We start from the raw sequence: 18,992 nt of genomic DNA on the forward strand, positions 1-18,992 counted from the left end.
AATCAATACTCACACCCTTAAGTACCCGTTCTGCTCAAAACCAGGTGCCCTCCCCACATAGATTCCACCACCCTCTTAGTGCCTCCAGTCCAGCCCTGCACAACGGCAACAGGTGGATAGAGGGGATTACAGTGACTTCACTGCGGAACATGATGATGAAACCACTTTGGATCCAAACACAGTGAATACTTTACTGACTGTCCTGGATTCTTTGAATAGCCACCCCCCTCAGGGTCGACCTTTCAAGGCTTTTTAAGCATTGGCTTCGACATCGAGCAGGATGTTGAAGAGATTCCAGTAACAATTCCTAAAACACTATCAGTGTCACCACTGTGTATTGCTATGACAGGGACTGCATTGCTTGTGTGTCTGATGTCACAGTTGCATGCTCAGGACCCTGTGATACCAAGGTCTGTTCAGTTATTTACACAGGCATCAGGTTCAGCTGCAGCAACCCTATGCCATCTTTGTCGTGGAAATCGCCTGTTCAGTATGTGAGCTCACAAGGACTCTGGCAGCAAGGAGTGCCTAGCTACCAGGGTCATAGGGAAATAACACATTTTTGTGGGTTTCGCCATATTCTTGTTAATGCATTGCCAGACAACTATGCTGAATATCAGCTGTGGAAGGCACAGCGGATTTTACAACGGCCTCTGTTGGTTGTCCCAGGAAAGCAGGTACCGCAACATTCTGCTACTAGTACTGCTACTACCCTGTTGACTGCCTGCCAGATGCAAGCTGTCATGCCTGAATACCCGAAACAACCCGTGCAGCCTCCTGCATTGCATCCAAGTACTCCTGCTCCCAGGCCAAGGGATATTCCAGAAGGTCCTGTTCTGCCACCTCAAAAATCTCCTGCTTGGCCTACAGTGCTGAAGAAGAAGAAAAAGAAAACTGTGCCTCCAGTAGCACCTTCATTAGAGGTAGGAGGTAATGCCTATTCGTCTGATTCCACCAGCAATTATTTGGATGGGGCTAGCCATCCCTCAGAGCCAGATCCACCCTTGGATGTGCCTCCAAAGACTTCAACCTCCCCTTCAGAGGAGTTAAAAGTATATCATGCTCAGATTAGAGAGATGGCGGAGGCTTTAGGCCTAGATATTAAACAACCAGAGGGTGATTTAAAGGACCCGGTTTACAACATGATGATGGCTGCCAAAACATCCCATCCTGTAGCACTCCCAGTGCTTCCTTTGATAACTAAAGCAGCGTAGTCTGCTTGGGAAGTGCTGCAAACTTCCCCACTTATGTCTAAACACCTTGAAGGCTTATGTGGAATTCAGGAAGAAGACAACATGTATCCACTGCCAAACTAGATCTGCTCTGTGTTACAGCTGCTACAGAATTTGGGCATCAACGTCAACTAGAAGAGGTCAAATCTGGAACCATAAAAACGGATAGATTATATAAGGGCACTTCCAGATGTGTAATTAAAAAGAGCATTCTTACCTGTAGAATACCGACAAATCGGGGACCTGATTTGTCTTTTCAACAAAACTCCTATGCAATTTGCATGCAGTATGCAGCGACTGATGGAGTTAATGGCTTCCTGCAATGCTACCATATGTTGAACGTGTCTATGGATGTGGCCAATGCAGATGTGGTACCTCAGGAACTTGCGCCCCAGTGTGGATAGTCAGCACAAATGGCTAACATTGCCGCAGAGTGTCCTTCAGTCTCTGCACTGGTGGACAGAGGAGACCAACCTGCTGCTTACTCCTAGGAATGTGGAAAGGCAGGAGATTACAGTTATTTAGTGACAAGAGCAGCACACGATCCGCACCAGTGTTCTTTCTAAATTTTTTCATCTGTGCGCGGAATGAATTTTGTTCTGGGCGGCAGTATCAAGGCAGTGAGTGTGCATGTGCATTCAGAGTCGGACCTTCCTGATTCAACCTGAGTGGGATCTAAAATTAACTGAGTGGACATCAAAAAACTTGTGAGCATGCACATTTGCACACCTTAGAGGGAACACTGCTCTGCACGTGTTCAAATATAGTTTTCTTTCCATATTCTAGGACTCAACCTTGTTTTTGAAAAAAGACTCCTGGATTGAGAGGTTTTAGCACAAATTGAGTGGGAGCAGGCAGGAGGAAGAATGGGCGGGGAGAATTTACATATAACAAGAAGAGGGGGAGAGGTTGTGGGGGGGCTTGATTTTGTGAAGAGCTGCAAAAGAAAGGAAAATTGCTGAACTGTGTGGAGGAGAACAAAATGTATGTGGTGTGTTCTGTTGTAATTTGCTGACAGTGGAGGTGTACTCAGTGCTTTATTTCTAAAAAGGGAGGAGCTGAATCTTTAATCTGTGAGTGAGAATGAAAATCAGAGTTTATCATTCTGTAAGCTCTGCTTCTTAGTTCTAAACCCTAGACTCTTCTTAGTCCTAACTCTAACCCCTGCTAACTTGGCAAAGAGGCACCTTTTGACATGGTGATTCTCTTGATTGAGCAGGGGGAGAGTAACTGGCCCTATCCACCCCCAGCATAGTACCTCCAATGACTGTTGCTGGTGTCTATTTCATGTTTCTTTTTAGATTGTGAGCCTTTTGGGGACAGGTATCCATCTTAATTATTTGTTAGTTCTCTGTGTAAACCACCCTGAGCCATTTTTGGAAGGGCGGTATAGAAAGCGAATGAATGAATGTATAGGGTGAAGGGAAGAGCTGTCCAGAGCCTTTGGATGGATAGGGCGGTATAGAAATGTAATAAATAAATAAGTAGCTAACTGCAGTTGCTCAGAGACACACTGTTGTTACTTGTTTTTGCTTAAATATTTTATGTAGTGGATTTACTGATGAAGCTTAGGCTAATCTCGTATCGCTTTGCCTCAGTGTTCCTCAGCTGACCAATGTCTTTGAAATGGCATACATGCAATACAGTGCATATATCTTTATTATATACATTATTATATTTGTCTAGTAAGGTAGTGTGTGGCTTGCTTCACTGCTTTAATCACCTATGTCATCTGTATGTATGCACTCTTAGTTCCTGCTTTTCTATTGCACCTCACTTTTATGTACAGAAGCATGGAGTTCATTGGAATTCATCTTGGCCATGTAGAAGTCCTGCAGTATGCTAAAATATCACAGAGCACAGTTTGACTTTTAAAATTTAAAGACCTGTGGAAGTTAATTTTTTTGTTTATATCTCTTTACATTTTCATGTACTTGTATAAATCTGTATTCATGTCACTTTGGGTTTTAGCTCTGGAATGGCCAGCCAAGAAACAGAAGTTCAGAGACTGCTTCTGGATGATTCAATGATAGAGGGAATAAGTGACCAAGTACTGCTGGCAGTAGTGCTCAGCTTCACATTCCTTGCTGCACTGGTGTATATGCTTTTCAGGTGAGACCTTGATGAAGACATTTTTTCTGATATATCAAAAATGTTTCATTAGGATAAAATGGGATTAACTTACACACACACACCACTCACTCTCTCTTCCCACCCATAGGGGCACACACAGGGGCTGCCCACATATTTAAAATGCCATACAAATTTGGAATAACCAGTCACAGAAATTGTCCTCAGAGCAGTGATAAGACTATGGTATTTCCCCACATCTGTTTGTTGTTCCTATGAGTGATACTTCATAAACATACAAATTCCACTTTAAGATAGCTATGATAGCCCATCTCCAAAATAACAACACTTATGTATTCTATGAAGAAAACAAATTCTTCATAAATTGGCAGAGGATAAGTGTTTGTTAACATGAAGAAAAATAGAATTTTTGTCATTGCTAGTTAGCTATGAATATTTATCCAAATAAGTTACAAAAGTTAGAAAACGAAACAATTTTTTTAGAGCTATGTAATGTAATGTGTAATTTTATTTACAGTCATTGACCAAAGAGAGAGTAAAAACCAGTAAACATTAAAATATGTATGTACATATATACAGTTTAAGATTGGGGTGATATCCCATTATACCTTTTAAAAGCAGTATACCTAAACTTAGCTACAGGAACAGAAATTAAAGCATCTTTGTCTGAAAGCAGATGTTTTACAAGGTTAGCATCAGATTGATCTGCCAGTTTACATATTAGAGGAGCAATAAGGCGTTCCCTGGGATACAAATGGAGATTACAGTGGAGAAGGATATGTGCGACAGTTTCTGTATCTCCTGACCCACAATGGCAGTGTCGTTCTTCTAAAGGCACACCTTGAAACCTCCCAGCTAGAAGTGCAGATGGAAAGGAATTAACCCTTACTCTTGTGAATATCCATCGAAACTTAGAGAAAGTAATTGTCGACAGATATTTTGCGGGGAAAAGATCCATATTAGTTCTTATAGCTCTATCAAACTCTGGAAGCGCAGCCCAGTTTTCTTGGATAAAAAATTTTTAGAGCTATTTTTATAGTAGTATTTATAAATATTGGAGCAGAATCTAGAAGCATACAGATACTGTACAAACAAAGGTACTTGTGCTTGCTTGCCAAAGATGTGACACCGCTTCTAGGGTAACATGGGGCACTAGCTAATTGTTGCACAACCTGTATATTTCCTGGAAAAGATTTTCCACTATCAGTTGAATAACATTGTAGAATTGTGCAGACCACTTAAAAGCATGTGACTATCCTTGTATTATGCACAGGCGTGTAGCTAGGGTAGAGTGGGCTTGTGTTCACCCCTTTCCCCAGCAGCCCCTCCTGCGCTTCAACCATAACCCTTGCATGTGATGCCAGTGCAGCCCTCAGGAGCTCATTTTCTGACAACTAAACTGGCTAGGTGTGAAGAGAACAAAGGAAATACCCAGCCAACAATAAAGCTGGCTGGGAGTGAGACCAGTTGTGGGGAGGGGGGAGCCAGGCGATTACCAGGAGCTGGGCGGCTGGGTTGTTTGAAATCATCCACCCAATTATAGCTCCCACCCCTGATTATACAAGTCCAACATAAGCAAGTTGGATCCTGCCCAACATTTGTAAAAACATTCTCACTTGCTACAGTATTTATCTTTTGAGTAAAAATTTTGCTATGTAGGTTAGACTAAGTGACATAGCACTGCATAAAACACTATAATTCTGCAGCTAACTTGAATATTTTAGAATTCTTAATGTGATGAGCTAATACAATTGTATCCAGTTCTGGTTTTGAAGTATTTTATTAGTGTTATTTCACACACTGTATTTTCTCTTGACAGAAATGAGCACCCAGATATTCACCCAGAAAACCAAGAGCTAGTAAGAACAGTTAGACAACAACTCCAGTCAGAACAGGTATAGTGCTGGTAGTGTTTTGTATCTACTCCTCCTATAATAAATGGTTTTGGTGCCAATTGTCTTGTGTTACGATGGGGATGTAGGCACATATGAGCATGCTGGGTTTTACATTCCTTGGGTCCTCATGCCAAGGAAGGATCTCATTACTGTGCATAGATGTTAGAAACAGGGAATCATATCTCTGTCATTGGTTGTTACACGGATAAAGGGAAGGCTGATTAAGGTCTTCAACATCTCAGACATGGGCAAGCTCATAGAGAATATACAAAAAACCCAGATTTTGTTGTACAGTTTTAATGGTAGAAAAATTGTCTCTGTGTGCTATAAAAAATACTGTTGCGTGTAGGGAACACTTCCATGTGTGCATGGAATGGAGGGGTAATCTTCAGCTATCCTCCCTTCCCTCTTCAGCCACCTGGAGGTTTTCCACAACTGGTTTTTAGCCCTTATCTCCTCCGGAATGGAGCAGGCGCATTCACATATTGGGCAGATTTACCCCAAAGTCTTTGCGAGCTATTGGAGAGCACTTCACACACAATTCGGGTTTTTCACTGCTCGTTAGAGTGCAACCCGATTTATATCCGAGGTAAAAAAAATCCACTTTTTGCATCAGTTTTTTTGGATAGTGTTGAGTTTGCAGTAAAGCCTCGCAGAAAACTCATGGTAAAGCCTGCTGTGTGGAGAATTCCTTGTGCTTTCTGAAGATGCGTCCCTGAGTGCCCCCCAATTCTCCAGGACATATTTTCAGAAGGCACCTATGGCTGTAGAGAGAAAGGGAAATGCCCCTCACCTCTGTGCACATGTGGATGTGTTTCCTGCATTCAACCCTTAGTTTGTATGTAAGCTGCTGTAACTTCATATGACTGGATAGTAATATTTTCTTCTAAAACCTAATTTTAAGAAAGTGTAGGTGGGGAAATGTCCCTCACTACAAGTTTCTAAATAGTCACAAAATAGGATAGATTCCAGAGTGGCAGCCATAGCCAGCAGTAGCAAAAGCAACCAAGAGCCTTTGCCAAGAACAGCTTGGTCAAGAATAAAATGAAAATGAATAAAATTGAAATTTTGTGGATTATTAATTTTAAAAGTGTAAAATGTTCTTTTCAGGGCGAAGAGACAAATGCAGAATAGAAGAGGGTGTGATTTTTTTAGATACTTTAAATACATATTCATCGTACTGCCCTGAAAAAAGCAAAAAGTCTTAAGAATTTAGCTTGCTGCCATTAATGTACTAAAACTACTGATATTTAGAACAAACTGTCTTGGTGTTTCAGCTTGCCACCAAGTAGGACATGTAACCTAGAGTGCAATGGCTGCTAGGCAGTTTCTCTTGCTCCACTCTATGTTTCCTCTGCAGTGAGTGGTCATGGCTCATGTAGCTTTAATTTTTAAAACATGTTTATACAATCATCCCACTCCAAAGGCAAACTGTGTTTTTCATATATATTTATATATAAACTAAGGCCAGGTTCAACAGAGCCCCTTTGGGACAAGGAACTATATTCTCATTCCTTTGCTGTATACATTGTTTTGAAAGCGCGCGCGTGTGTGTGTGTGTGTGTGTGTGTGAAATCACTAAGGAAAAAATTGTGGTTTAATTGTTTAAAAAATCAATTTAGGGTTTAGATAGTTCCTAGATAAAAATGCATAATAATTGGTAGCTATAGCTCCTGAGGGTTGGGAGACCTTCCAGATCAGGGTGTCATGTGGCACAGGGGCTGCAGAGGGATAGGCAAGCAGTGAAAATCCACCCTCCTTTGTGCAAATCAAACGGCCTTCTGTTCATGGAAGACTTAGTTAACATACAAACTGATTTAAAGTTGCTTCATTCTGATAACCAGAGCTTTCATCTCATTGCTATGTTTACATTTGCCATTTTTGCTTTTTTACCCAGAGAATTTACTTCTTCAAAATATTCCCATATAGGCTCTTTGACCTGCAACCATGACTGGGTTTCATACAAAGTTCAATTTTCAGAGATTCTACATTTGCATGAAGTTCAGATTTCATTTTAAACTAGATCAGAGTTTCTTAACCTTGGGCCCCAGATGTTTTTGGACTACAACTCCCATCATCCTCAGCCAAAAAGGCCATATCTGGGGATGATGGGAGTTGTAGTCCAACAGCATCTGGGGACCCAAGGTTAAGAAACCCTGAACTAGATTATTAAAAACAAATTACTAGAGTTAAAAGTCAATAATAATAATAATAATAATAAGAAACAAATCATTAGTTTTGATTCCTGGAGGGGTGGATAAAATTGAGATCATCTATCTCACCATTGAGCTATGGCTTCTTTCAATTAAAACAGATAAAAACCAATGCTATTATATTTTTGTCCTGGCTTAATCCTGGTCATAAAAAGGCAGCCTTCCGCGCCCGCCCAATAAGATCATGACAGTGTTTTTGAAAGAGGCTCAAACTTGGCCTGGTCTCTGTAGGGAAGGGAACTCTCACAGTTCAGTCTCTAGCTTAACAGGTTGAGACTCTGTCCTGCATGTTGCATTATATGTTGTTCTTGTTGATACATTTTTAGCCTCACTTGTAACAGATTTGGGGGGTGGGGGGCACTTGTCTCAAACACCCACCTCCCCGCTGATAATCTCAAATGTATTAGTTTGCAGCTTCTTGGATGTAAAAGAGTATGAACACCTGGCTTTTTAAATTTATCCCAACAGAATGCAGCTGGTGACAGGCAGCGTTTCTATACTGATATGTCCTGCCCAGTGTGCTTACAACCAGCTACATTTCCCATTGAAACCAACTGTGGACATCTTTTTTGTGGTAAGCCGCCCCTGCCCCACCAAAATAAGTTTCTACCTCATTTCTTGCATTGCCTCAGACTGGTAAGATGAGCTGACCAAATAAATGTTCTGCAGAGAAAGAGTGCTTTTGAAAACCATCAGCTTTACAGATGATGAAATTCTACTTTCTTGATTTTATTCAACTAACTTTCACTAATTGGTCATCTTCATGGTCCTCTTTGCCACCACACTATTGGGAATGCACCTAATGAATTTGGGAATGCACCTGTGCAGAACAGCATCCAGGACACTTGCATAACATTTCGAGATGCTTTGATTGTGCCCCATGCCCTGGGTATGGCCATTAAGGAAGGTCTGTTCGAGTATCTCACTTCAATTTCTTGGTAATTGCTACTGAAGAAACATTGAATCTTTTCCAAATCCAACTTCTGATTTGGAGAGGTCACTCATATGCTATCTGTAAAAAGATGCAGCTTCTTATCAGCAGAACACAGTCTATAAGAAAGGACATTGTTTTTTATTGTATGCCAAGGGAAGAAAGGACATATCTCTCCCCAAAGACACGGAAAACAATTGTGAATACAATTAACATGACACTTGAACTCGCTGAGCATCCATTCCAATTGTAAAGGCATATCCTCAAGGGCTGTGGGGACTTTAGCAGCAAAAATCCCATATACTTCAGGCTCTGACATTTATCCCTGCAACCTGGTCACCCCTTTTATCAAGCACTGTGTTGGATATCAAATCAAGGAAATATGCTGCATTCAGGAGAACTGTCCTACAACAGATTTTACCGTAACTTCAGCTCTACCCACCTCCAGATATGCCAGCTCACTAATAACCCAATAGAATAAATGCACAGAGGACCACGAAGAAGATAAACAGGTTGCTTACTGGTAAGTGATTATCTTTGAGTGGTTCTATGTTTATACATATGACTCACCTGCCTGCCCCACTGCAGGCTGGGCGGGGTGGGGTGGGTGGGAAGGGAGACATGTTATAAAAATTATTTTTCTTGTTGGATTTAGGTCTTGACCACAGACATTTGCTGTCAGTAGCATTCAGTCAGGAATTGAAGGGAGATGCTCCAACCTTCCGTCCTTAATGGTCACATCTAGCACATGATGCAATGTGGAAGCATCTTGAGAAGCTGTGGAAGTATCTTGAATGTTGTTTTGCACAGGCAAATTCCCAATAGTTTATGAACATAGGACCACTCAAAGATCATGAGTTGCAAGTAAGCAAGCTTTTGTTCTAGCTATTTCATGGAGTTTAACTGAACCCAAGCCCAAATACTGCTTCCAAGAGGTTTTTTTCAGTGAACTGGAACTGTACCTAAACTATCTTGATGGCCTTGAACCTGAACTGAACCCCTAAACACACAGTGGTAAGGCTTTAAAAATATTTTTTCTCAAATATCATATTCATCTTTGAAGTGATCCATATGGTACCAATTCATCACCTGGGTACTGCGCCTGTGCAGGACCTCTCAGGGTAGAATTCTCAAGCTCCTCGTGCACCCAAACCGTGTTGTGCACCCAGCGCAACCATTAATTTGGCAGTTAGAACGCCCATCCTGTCAGTTCCTTTCCAACCGCCTTAGCCATTGCCTCGGACTCGACTCCTCGTCAGATTGGTTCTGTAAGACAGTGTTTGGTATATATTACTGGTTCGATTTCGGACTGTGTTTTCGGATAGTTCTCTGCTAATTGCTTTGGACTTGTTGCTTTCTGAGACAGTTTTCTGTGTTTGACTCAGACTGGTTTTAGACTGCTCTTTCAAAGAGCTCCTCGGCCTTTTGGCTAAGATGACTGACTTTCCAATAACGATTTGGCTGCATTCTGTGGAGATTGTTTTTCATTAGTTTGACCCGGACTGTGTTTGACTACCCTTCTGATGAGTGTTAAGAAAACTTTCAAAAGGTGCATTCATTGTCGTGTGGTGCTACCTGTGGTGCGGTGCTACAGGATGCCCCAGGATCCTGTGCAATGCGCAAGGTGTCCAGGGGCATAGCAAGGTTGGAGGGGGCCCAGAGACAAGATTTTAAAATGGGCCCCTCGCTGATATACACACACAAACACACTTCACAATATATCGTGCACTCACACTCACGTCCCCATTATGAAAACAGTGAATATCTAGTTCACATTGAATCTAGTTTTTTTACTCTCTGCTCCTGCCGATCTCCAAGAGACTCAACTTAATTCATAGGGGGTGCAACATGGGCGGGTGGGAAGTCATGTGATGTGCCTCTGGGGGGCCCCTCGAGGCAGTGGGGCCCCAAGACGACTGCCTCTCCTTGCCTAATGGTAGTTACGCCCCTGAAGGGGTCCTCGACAGGTTCCTTGGTCAGCAAGGGGCGATGAGGCTGGAACTTTTCTTCATGGCATCAAGTTTTAATTTTATTTAAAGAGGTTTTAATTGTGTGATTCTCCCATATCTAAAATAAGTGATATAGTACAAGACTCTGGAATGTACGTCCTAATGAAATTAGAGTTTCCCCTTCTCTGAATTTTTTTAAGTAGGACCTGAAAAAAACAGGTTGCTCATCTGTAACAGATGCTGTGGAGTTGATGCAGGGGAAAGGGATGCTGCCCGGTATTGAGCAGATGGAATGCTTTGTGTGGTTACTGCAGACATAACTAGCTGCTGCTGTCTCAGCAACAACTGGAGCTGGTATTACTACTTTAGCCAGAAGAAGGAATTGCTCCGCCAATGGTGGAGTTGCCTATATGTTACGCTGCAGCCCAGTTGGTGACGGCGCCAAGGAGCCCGATACCAGGGTAGGCATGGGAGCGTGGGCACTCATATCTCTTTGTTTTTTAGAGGGAGCCCCAGCGCTTTTATCCTTCTTAGCTTTGTCCTTCTTGTGATGCTGCTTCCGCTCTCCTCTCTCCTGAGCTGGAGGCTCTGGCTCCTTGAATTGGCCCAATTTCGACTATGCCAGAGCCTCCGATATAGAGGGTTTTGACTGCAAAGGAGATGCAGCCCTCGACATCATCGCTGATCCCGATGGTGACAAAGTGGGTGAGTGGGGCATAGGAGTCCCTAGTTTGAGGGCATCTTCAAACAACGCTGCTCTCAGCCTCAAAGCCCTGTATTTCAGAGTTTGTCTGGAGAAAGAGACACAAACTTTACATTTGCTCATGTTGTGCTCTTCCCCAAGGCAGAGTAGGCAAAGTGGGTGGCCATCTGTTGATGGGATGGACACCCTACAATTTGAACACCTCTTAAACGTTGTTTTGTTCAGCTGAGGGTCCATTTGCTGCCTGTTCACATTTCGTTTGCTTGTTTGTGTTTTTGTTCTGATTGAATTTTTTTTAACTTTTTATTTTTAGAAATTAAAATGAGGAGCCACAGCTACCATAGTACTGAGCGCTTAGGTGGTCAAAAAGAAGGAACTGAGAAGGAAAGTGCCCAACCGCCAGTTATAACAGAACTCCTGCATGAGCAAGGAGGTGGTTCTGGGTGCAGTGAGAAGCTATAGAACTCCACCCAGATAGTCCTGCACAGGTGCAGAACACATACTTATGGAGGTCATCGGATCTCCATCCAGATCATACCTGTTTAACCTGGTTAGTTTATAGTTTATTTAGATAAACTGGTTAGTTTATCATTTGGGTTTTAGAGGTTTTATTTGTATTTTAAATTGTTTTAATCGTATTAAAGTTTTAATGGTGGTTTTTAGATTGTTAACTTCCCAGGGACTTCTGTATGGAGTGGTATAGAAATGTACTAAATTAAAAAAAAATACCTTCAAGCAATAGCCACAGCCTCTGTTTACTTTGCTGAGGGTCACAATACTAGTACCTGCAGCTTTTGGGCCACTTCCTCACACCAAACAAAGAAAAGTAGAGCTCTTCAACTCAGGGCTACATTATATGAAGATACCCTCGGTCCTGCTACTCCTCAAACAAGATCTCCTCAGCCCAATATTTTCTCTTCGATGTTGGTGTCGAAGCCACTGACTCCGATTCAGCATAAGCCTTTGACATTGGGCGCTGTTTCAATGTTGGAGGCTCACGTATTTAAGTACCCTGCAGATATCTCTGCATCTTCAGCCTCCGCTTCACATAGGGAAGACAAAAAGAGAAAACGCTCTGCCGAGGGTGCTTTGCATCATTCCAGCTCCGCAAAAAAGGCAAAACTTCAATCTAAGGAGTTGGTTGCTTCAGTATCGGGCCATCTCTGGCACTGGCTACTTAGACATCGGGCCAACATACACCACCTCCAGTGCAGGCTTAGTCAACTAAAAAGTCTTCCACTGAAACCTCCATCGACAATGACTGTACCGACATCAAAGTCTAAGCCAATGTCAAGTCCAAAACAGTCTCAGCATTTCTCATCTGCACGAACATTCCATCCAGTGGTTCTTCCACTTTCACCAATAATTGTAAAGGCAGTTCAGTCACCTTGGAAGATGGCTCCTCCTCCTCCTCCTCCTCCTCCTCCTCCTCCTCCTCCTCCTACATCTATGTCTACCTCTTAGAGACTTGCGGAACTTTATTGTTTACAAGAGGGTGAGTCCTCATTTCTCTTAAAGCATCCAATGCCAAACTCACTTGTTATCGATTGTTCTACCTCCAACAAATCATCTTGTTGTCACTCTGTACCTGCAGATAAAGAGGAGTGTAAAGTGGATGGATTAGGCAGGTGAGTTTACTCCACTGCTTCTTTTCCCATCAAGATGACTAACTGCATTGCCTGTATGGCGAAGTATCACTATACAGTGTGGGAGAACATCTATAAGGATATTTCTGACTTACTTGAAGATTTCCAAGATAAATTTAAGCAGGTGTAAGCGAAGTCCTTGATTTAATGAAGCAACATCTAAGTATAGCAAAACACCTTGCTGGAAATTAGTATAGGTCTCTGGCAGTGGCTGTGTCCATCCGCCATCACACCTGGCTATGTTCCGCCAACCTACAGGTGGACATGAAAGATGAAACTGAACATTTTGCATTTGATGGGAAGCACCTTTCCAGTTAATCTATGGATGAAACCATGGAAAAGCTGAAAAAGTCCAAATATACCGCAGTGACTTTTACATCAAGCATACAATGATCTTCTACTCAGAAGTATTGCCCACTTGGAAGATCTGGCCAGGGTTGCAGGCCCTCTGAGAGGAAAGATTTCCAGAAGCAATACCAGTGCACTTCCAGGAAATCTTACTTTTCTAAGGAAAACAGGCATTCCATGGGAAACCACAGGAAGCCACTAAGCAGCACCTTTGATTGCCCATCTCCAGTTCCTCCTTCCCCTTCCAACAACATTAGGCTAGCCCAGTATGCACCTGCATGGCACAAAATAATGTCAGACGCTTGGATGTGCCATATCACCATGAGCTATGTTATAGAATTCAAGAGCTATAGAATTCAATTTGATCCTCAATTTCAAGGGTTAGAATATACACTTGCAACTCCTGTCTTGTTCGAAGAGGTGAAGGAACTACTGGAGAAGGGGGCAGTCTCCCCTGTATGGTGGAGAAGGGATTTACTCCCACTATTTTCAGGTGCCAAAGAAAGATGGGGGTATGAGACCCATCACGTGTGTTGAACAGGTTTGTCAACATGAAAAAATTCTGGATGATATCATTGCAAAGCATCCTGCTCCTCTTGTGCAAGGAGGAATAAGTTGGACGTAAAAGATGCTTATTTCTCATCGGTATCCAGGTCAACCACAGGGGATATCTGTGTTTCATAGTGGGAAATGCAATTTGTACAAGGTATTGCCCAATGGACTTGCCACCACTCCACGGGTATTTACGAAGTGCATTGCCCCAATCATAGCACATCAGAGGATGGGGGGAATCTCTATCTTCCCATACTCAACAACAGGCCCATAACGTCAAGAAAAGCAAACACATTACGTTCTCAAACCCATTAACCCCTGCTAACTTGGCAAAGAGGCACCTTTTAATGTGGTGATTCTCTTTTTTTAGCAGGGGGAGAGTAACTGGCCCTATCCACCCCCAGCACAGTACCTCCAGTGACTGTTGCTGGTGTCTATCTTCTGTTTCTTTTTAGATTGTGAGCCCTTTGGGGACAGGGTTCCATCTTATTTGTTTGTTATTTCTTGCCCTGAGCCATTTTTGGAAGGGTGGTATAGAAATTGAATGAATGAATGAATGTACGTACTGCATCTCCTAGAGACTCTCAGAGTGCAGGTGAACTGGAAAAAATCTCTACTGGAATCAATTGAAATAATACAATATATTGGGGCTGTGTTGGATACTCAGTTAAAAAGAGTGTTCTTACTAGTGAAAAGTCAAGTTTTGATATGAGACCTAATACATGTGTTCTGGAAACAGCCACATCAACAGGCCCACCAAGTGCAATGTTTACTGGGACTAATGGCTTCATGTACTGCAACAGTCCAATATGCTCAAATGAGAATGTGACCACTTCAGATGTGGTTTCTCACTGTATTGTGTCCAAACTTGGACAGCCAACAAAAGACTGTAGATGTTTCGTCATATGTGCTTCATTCCCTGCGATGGTGGACAATCAAAGGCAATCTACTAGCAGGTGTACCATTTGAAATCCCATCACCTTTCATCATTTTGACCACAGATGTGTCTATTTTCAGATGGGGTGCACAATGTGCAGGTCACAAGGCTCAAGGGATGTGAAACACCCATCAGAAGATGCTACACATTAAGTCTTGGAATTAATGGTAGTGGAGCTTGCTTTGAAGTCATTCAGACCATTACTGGCTGGAAAAGTGGTGCAGATAGTTAGGAACATAGGAAGCTGCCATATACTGAGCCAGACCATTGGTCTATCTAGCTCAGTATTGTCTTCACAGACTGGCAGCGGCTTCTCCAAGGTTGCAGGCAGTAATCTCTCTCAGCCCTATCTTGGAGAAGCCAGGGAGGGAACTTGAAACCTTCTGCTCTTCCCAGAGCGGCTTCATCCCCTGAGGGGAATATCTTGCAGTGCTCACACATCAAGTCTCCCATTCAGATGCAACCAGGGCACACCCTGCTTAGCTATGGGGACAAGTCATGCTCGCTACCACAAGACCAGCTCTCCTCTCCTCTAGTTAGACAACACCACTGCCATTGCATACTTAAACAAGCAAGGTGGAACTGTTTCTCGCTCCCTTTGCACCTTGAGCATCTAGATAAGGGATTGGTGCATAAAGCATCAGGTACATCCAAGAGCAAACCATACCAAGGTAGATCTCAGCACTATTGCAGATGGCCTCAATTGTGTGCAACTGAGTGCTCAGGCACACGAATGGGGAATTCATCAGGATTACATAAACCGGATCTTAAATCTAGGGCCTCGACCAGTCATAGATCTATTTGCAAACAGGGAGAATCGAAAGGTCCATGCTTACTGCTCTTGAGCTGCTCAAGGGCTTCACTCACAGGGTGATGCATTCCAGAGGTCCTGGAAACTTAGGTTCCCTGCTTTATATTTTCCCTCCATTGCTGTTAATGAACAAGGTACTCGCAAAGGTTCTGCAAGAGGGAGCTCGCTGCATAGTAGTGGCACCTTGGTGGCTGCGTAAGCCATGGTTTACAACGCTGCTTCACATGTCTTGCAAGACTCAGCAACTGCTGCTTCTCCCAGACCTACTGTCACATGGCAGAGGCCAGGTCCTATACCCAAATCTGTGAACACTAAAACTGACAGCATGGAGGATAGGATTTTGAGGAAAATATTGTTGAATGCTCATAAGTCCTCTACTAGGAAGTCCTACAAGTGGAAACATTTGACCATCTATGCTTCTACCAAGAATTTTATGCCTGCAACAGCAGCACAACCACAACTACCACCCAACAACACAAGTCCACAACAAAAGTTTCCAAAGTGGTTTACATAGCAAAATAATAAATAAATAAGATGGATCCCTGTCCCCAAAGGGCTCACAGTCTAAAAAGAAACTTCAGAAAGACACCAGCAACACTAACTAGAGGGGTACTGTGGTGGGAGTGGATAGGGTTCCACTGTAAAAGAAATGTTCTATTATATCTGAGTTCTCTAAAGCAGTCTGGCCTAGCAAATGTCTCCATTAAAGTGCACTTAGCTGTGATTGTAAACCGCCCAGAGACGTAAGTTCTGGGCGGTATAAAAATATGTTAAATAAATAAATATACCTCTAGCCTGTGATATACAGCTAAGACAGGAAGCCACAGTCCAGACGGAACATGGTGAAACAGACTGGCCCCAGATTGGCAAAGGAGTAAGACAAGGCTGTATACTTTCTCCTTCTTTATTCAATTTATATACTGAACATATACTGAGAGAAGTTGGATTGGAAGAAGATGAGCATGGTTTTAAAGTTGGAGGAAGAAACATCAATAATGCTATGCTGATGACAGAACTCTGATAGCTAAGAATGCAGATGAACTACAAGCTCTAGTAATGAAAGTCAAGGACCACAGTGGAAAAAATGGGACTACAACTAAATGTGAAGAAGGCTAAACTAATGGCAGCGGGTACAGCAACCAGCCTCAGAATTGACAATGAAAACATTGAAGTTGTGGATAGCTTCTGCCTTTTAGGATTGACCATCAACAGTAAAGGATCCAGCAGTCAAGAAATTCTCTGCAGACTAGCACTTGATAGGGTTGCAATGAAGGCCTTGGGAAGGATATTTAGATGCTGTGACGTGTCCACAGCTACAAATATTAGAATTATTTGGACCATGGTTTTTCCCATGGCAGTCTATGGATGCAAAAGCTGGACTTTGAAGAAGCAAGATAGAAAAAGCATTGACGCTTTGGTGCTGGAGAAGACTTTTGAGGATACCATGGACAGCCAGGAAAACAAACAAATGGATCATAGAACAGATCAATCCAGAATTTTCACTCAAGGCACAAATGACCAGGCTCAAACTATCATGCTTTGGACACATTATGCAAAAACCCAGCTCCCTTGAGAAATCCGTAATGCTGGGGAAAGTTGAAGGAAAGAGAAGAAGAGGATGACCAGCGGCAAGGTGGATGGACTTGATTATGACAGCAGTGAATGTACCACTGAGAGACCTTAAAGGCCAAGTTGAAGACACATCATCCTGGATAGAATCCATCTATGTGGTCACTAAGAGTCGATACCTACTTGACAGCACTTAATCAATCAGCTGTGATATCTTCCAAGTTTCCAGGTTGGGTTGGGGAAACTGTATTTTCGCATTCTGACTGTAAACGCTTCCTGAGGGATTTGAATAACCTATATCCTCCAGTTCGAGAACCAATGGAGCAGTGGAGCTTATCGTTAGTTCTTTCAGCACTTACTACAGCACCCTTTGAATCTTTGTCAACAGCTTCTTTGAAGCTTGTGAGCCTTAAGACGACCTTCTTGGTTGCAATTACTAGTGCAGGAAGAGTCAGTGAACTGACTGCTTAAAGGGTGGATGTGTCTTACATGCAAATTTACCCAAACAAGGTGGTAATGTGGACAGATCCTAAATTCTTGCCGAAAATTATATCAGATTTTCACTTGAATACTGAGATAGTGTTAGCTGCCTTTTTCCAGAATCTAAGTTGCTCAGTGACTATTCTCTGCACACCTTGGATGTACATAGGACTTTATTTTATTACCTTGAGAGAACCAAAGCAATATGAAAAAAGCCTTCCCTTTTTGTGGCCTATAAAAACAAGCTTCAAGGGAATGCTATCTCTCGCCAGTGTATGTTGCACTGGCTGGTGAAACTAATTCTTTTTGCATATAAAACTTAAGGCATGACTCCCTCTATGCACTATTAAGGCACATTCCACAATGCATCTTCAGCTGCCTACCTGTCGGGGATCAGAATGTAGGATATCTGCCAAGCTACAACCTGGTTATCCAACCTGCCATTTGTGAAGCATTTATGCATTGGATTTGTGGGTGGCTGCTGCAGCTAATTTTGGCTTACAGAGGGTCTTGCAGTAGCTTGCTACACCCACCTTCCTGGGTAAGCTTATCAATCACCCAGGCTTATTAATACCATATGGATCACTTCAAAGATAAAACAGGTTGCTTACCTTTAACTATTGATCTTTTAAGTGATCTGTAGGTATTCATAAAACTCTCCCGGCCTCCCCGCTGCAAAAGCCATTCCTTACACTAACCTTTTATTCTTTTTACCACTGTCATTTCAAGTTGTATGATGGTCGTTTCACACAGAGGTAGTCCAGGAACTGATGGGATTGGCCCTCTAACCACCAAATTAATAGTTGCACTGGGTGTGGTTAGAGAGCATGAGGAGCTTGAGAATTCTACCCTGCAAAGTCCTGTGCAGTCGCAGTACCCAGGCTTATGAATACCTATAGATCACTTAAAGATCAATAGTTACAGATAAGCAACCAGTTTATTGCAGGCAAAAGAGTATGGCGATATTCTGCACAAAATGTGCCTAAACCAGTTCAAAATGTCTACATTGGTTACTGAAGTGCATATTAAAAGTTAACGTCTGAACCAGAACTAAACCAGAGAGACAGAGGAATACTCATTAAACTGCACTGAACCCAAATTTTTAATGGTTTGGTTCCTCTCCATCAGATTTCCTTTCAGCGAAATGATGACTTCTCCTTGAATATCTTCAATGTAAGAAGGTAGTAATTATATTCTTTCCTTAGGTTCCTGCATTGTTGCGTACTGGAGGTGTGGTTCATGGTTGGGTGCGATACACTGCCCCATCTGCAGACAGACGGTAATATACTAATATTCAAAATTCTAATGTCAAATCCAAGCCACAGTTCTACAAGCTTTACCCTGCATTTTTCCTTTAAGCAGAATGGTATGTGAGGGATTTTAATAAAATTGAATGTCTACTTGAAATGAAGTCAGAATAATAGAGTTGGGTAAAGCAATTCCCATTGTTACTTTTTAAAGCCTGTGATCTTAAAAACTTTTTTTTTTAGGATAATGTTTGTATATAATAATATATATATTCTCAAGTACATTATACATTCTTTAATGTAAATGTTTTACATTTGCTTTAGAAATTTATGCTGGTGACCATTTTAGATTATGAACTCCAGAGGGGTAGCCATGTTAGTCTTTGTA

At 42.3% G+C, this 18,992-nt stretch overlaps 1 protein-coding gene across 2 annotated transcripts in view; it reads left to right on the forward strand.

Moving 5' to 3' along the window:
- Positions 1-18,992, forward strand: part of RNF170 (ring finger protein 170) — a 38,420-nt gene that overhangs the window by 12,004 nt on the left and 7,424 nt on the right. For both annotated transcript variants that reach the window (XM_053289426.1, XM_053289427.1), the window contains exons 3-6: positions 3,204-3,344; positions 5,143-5,218; positions 7,900-8,005; positions 18,563-18,636. In XM_053289426.1, the coding sequence (XP_053145401.1) occupies positions 3,211-3,344; positions 5,143-5,218; positions 7,900-8,005; positions 18,563-18,636 (390 nt within the window). In that variant the 5' untranslated portion in view covers positions 3,204-3,210. The remainder of the gene's footprint in view (positions 1-3,203; positions 3,345-5,142; positions 5,219-7,899; positions 8,006-18,562; positions 18,637-18,992) is intronic.

Source organism: Hemicordylus capensis, chromosome 2 (assembly GCF_027244095.1).
Source record: "Hemicordylus capensis ecotype Gifberg chromosome 2, rHemCap1.1.pri, whole genome shotgun sequence".
NCBI lineage: Eukaryota > Metazoa > Chordata > Lepidosauria > Squamata > Cordylidae > Hemicordylus > Hemicordylus capensis.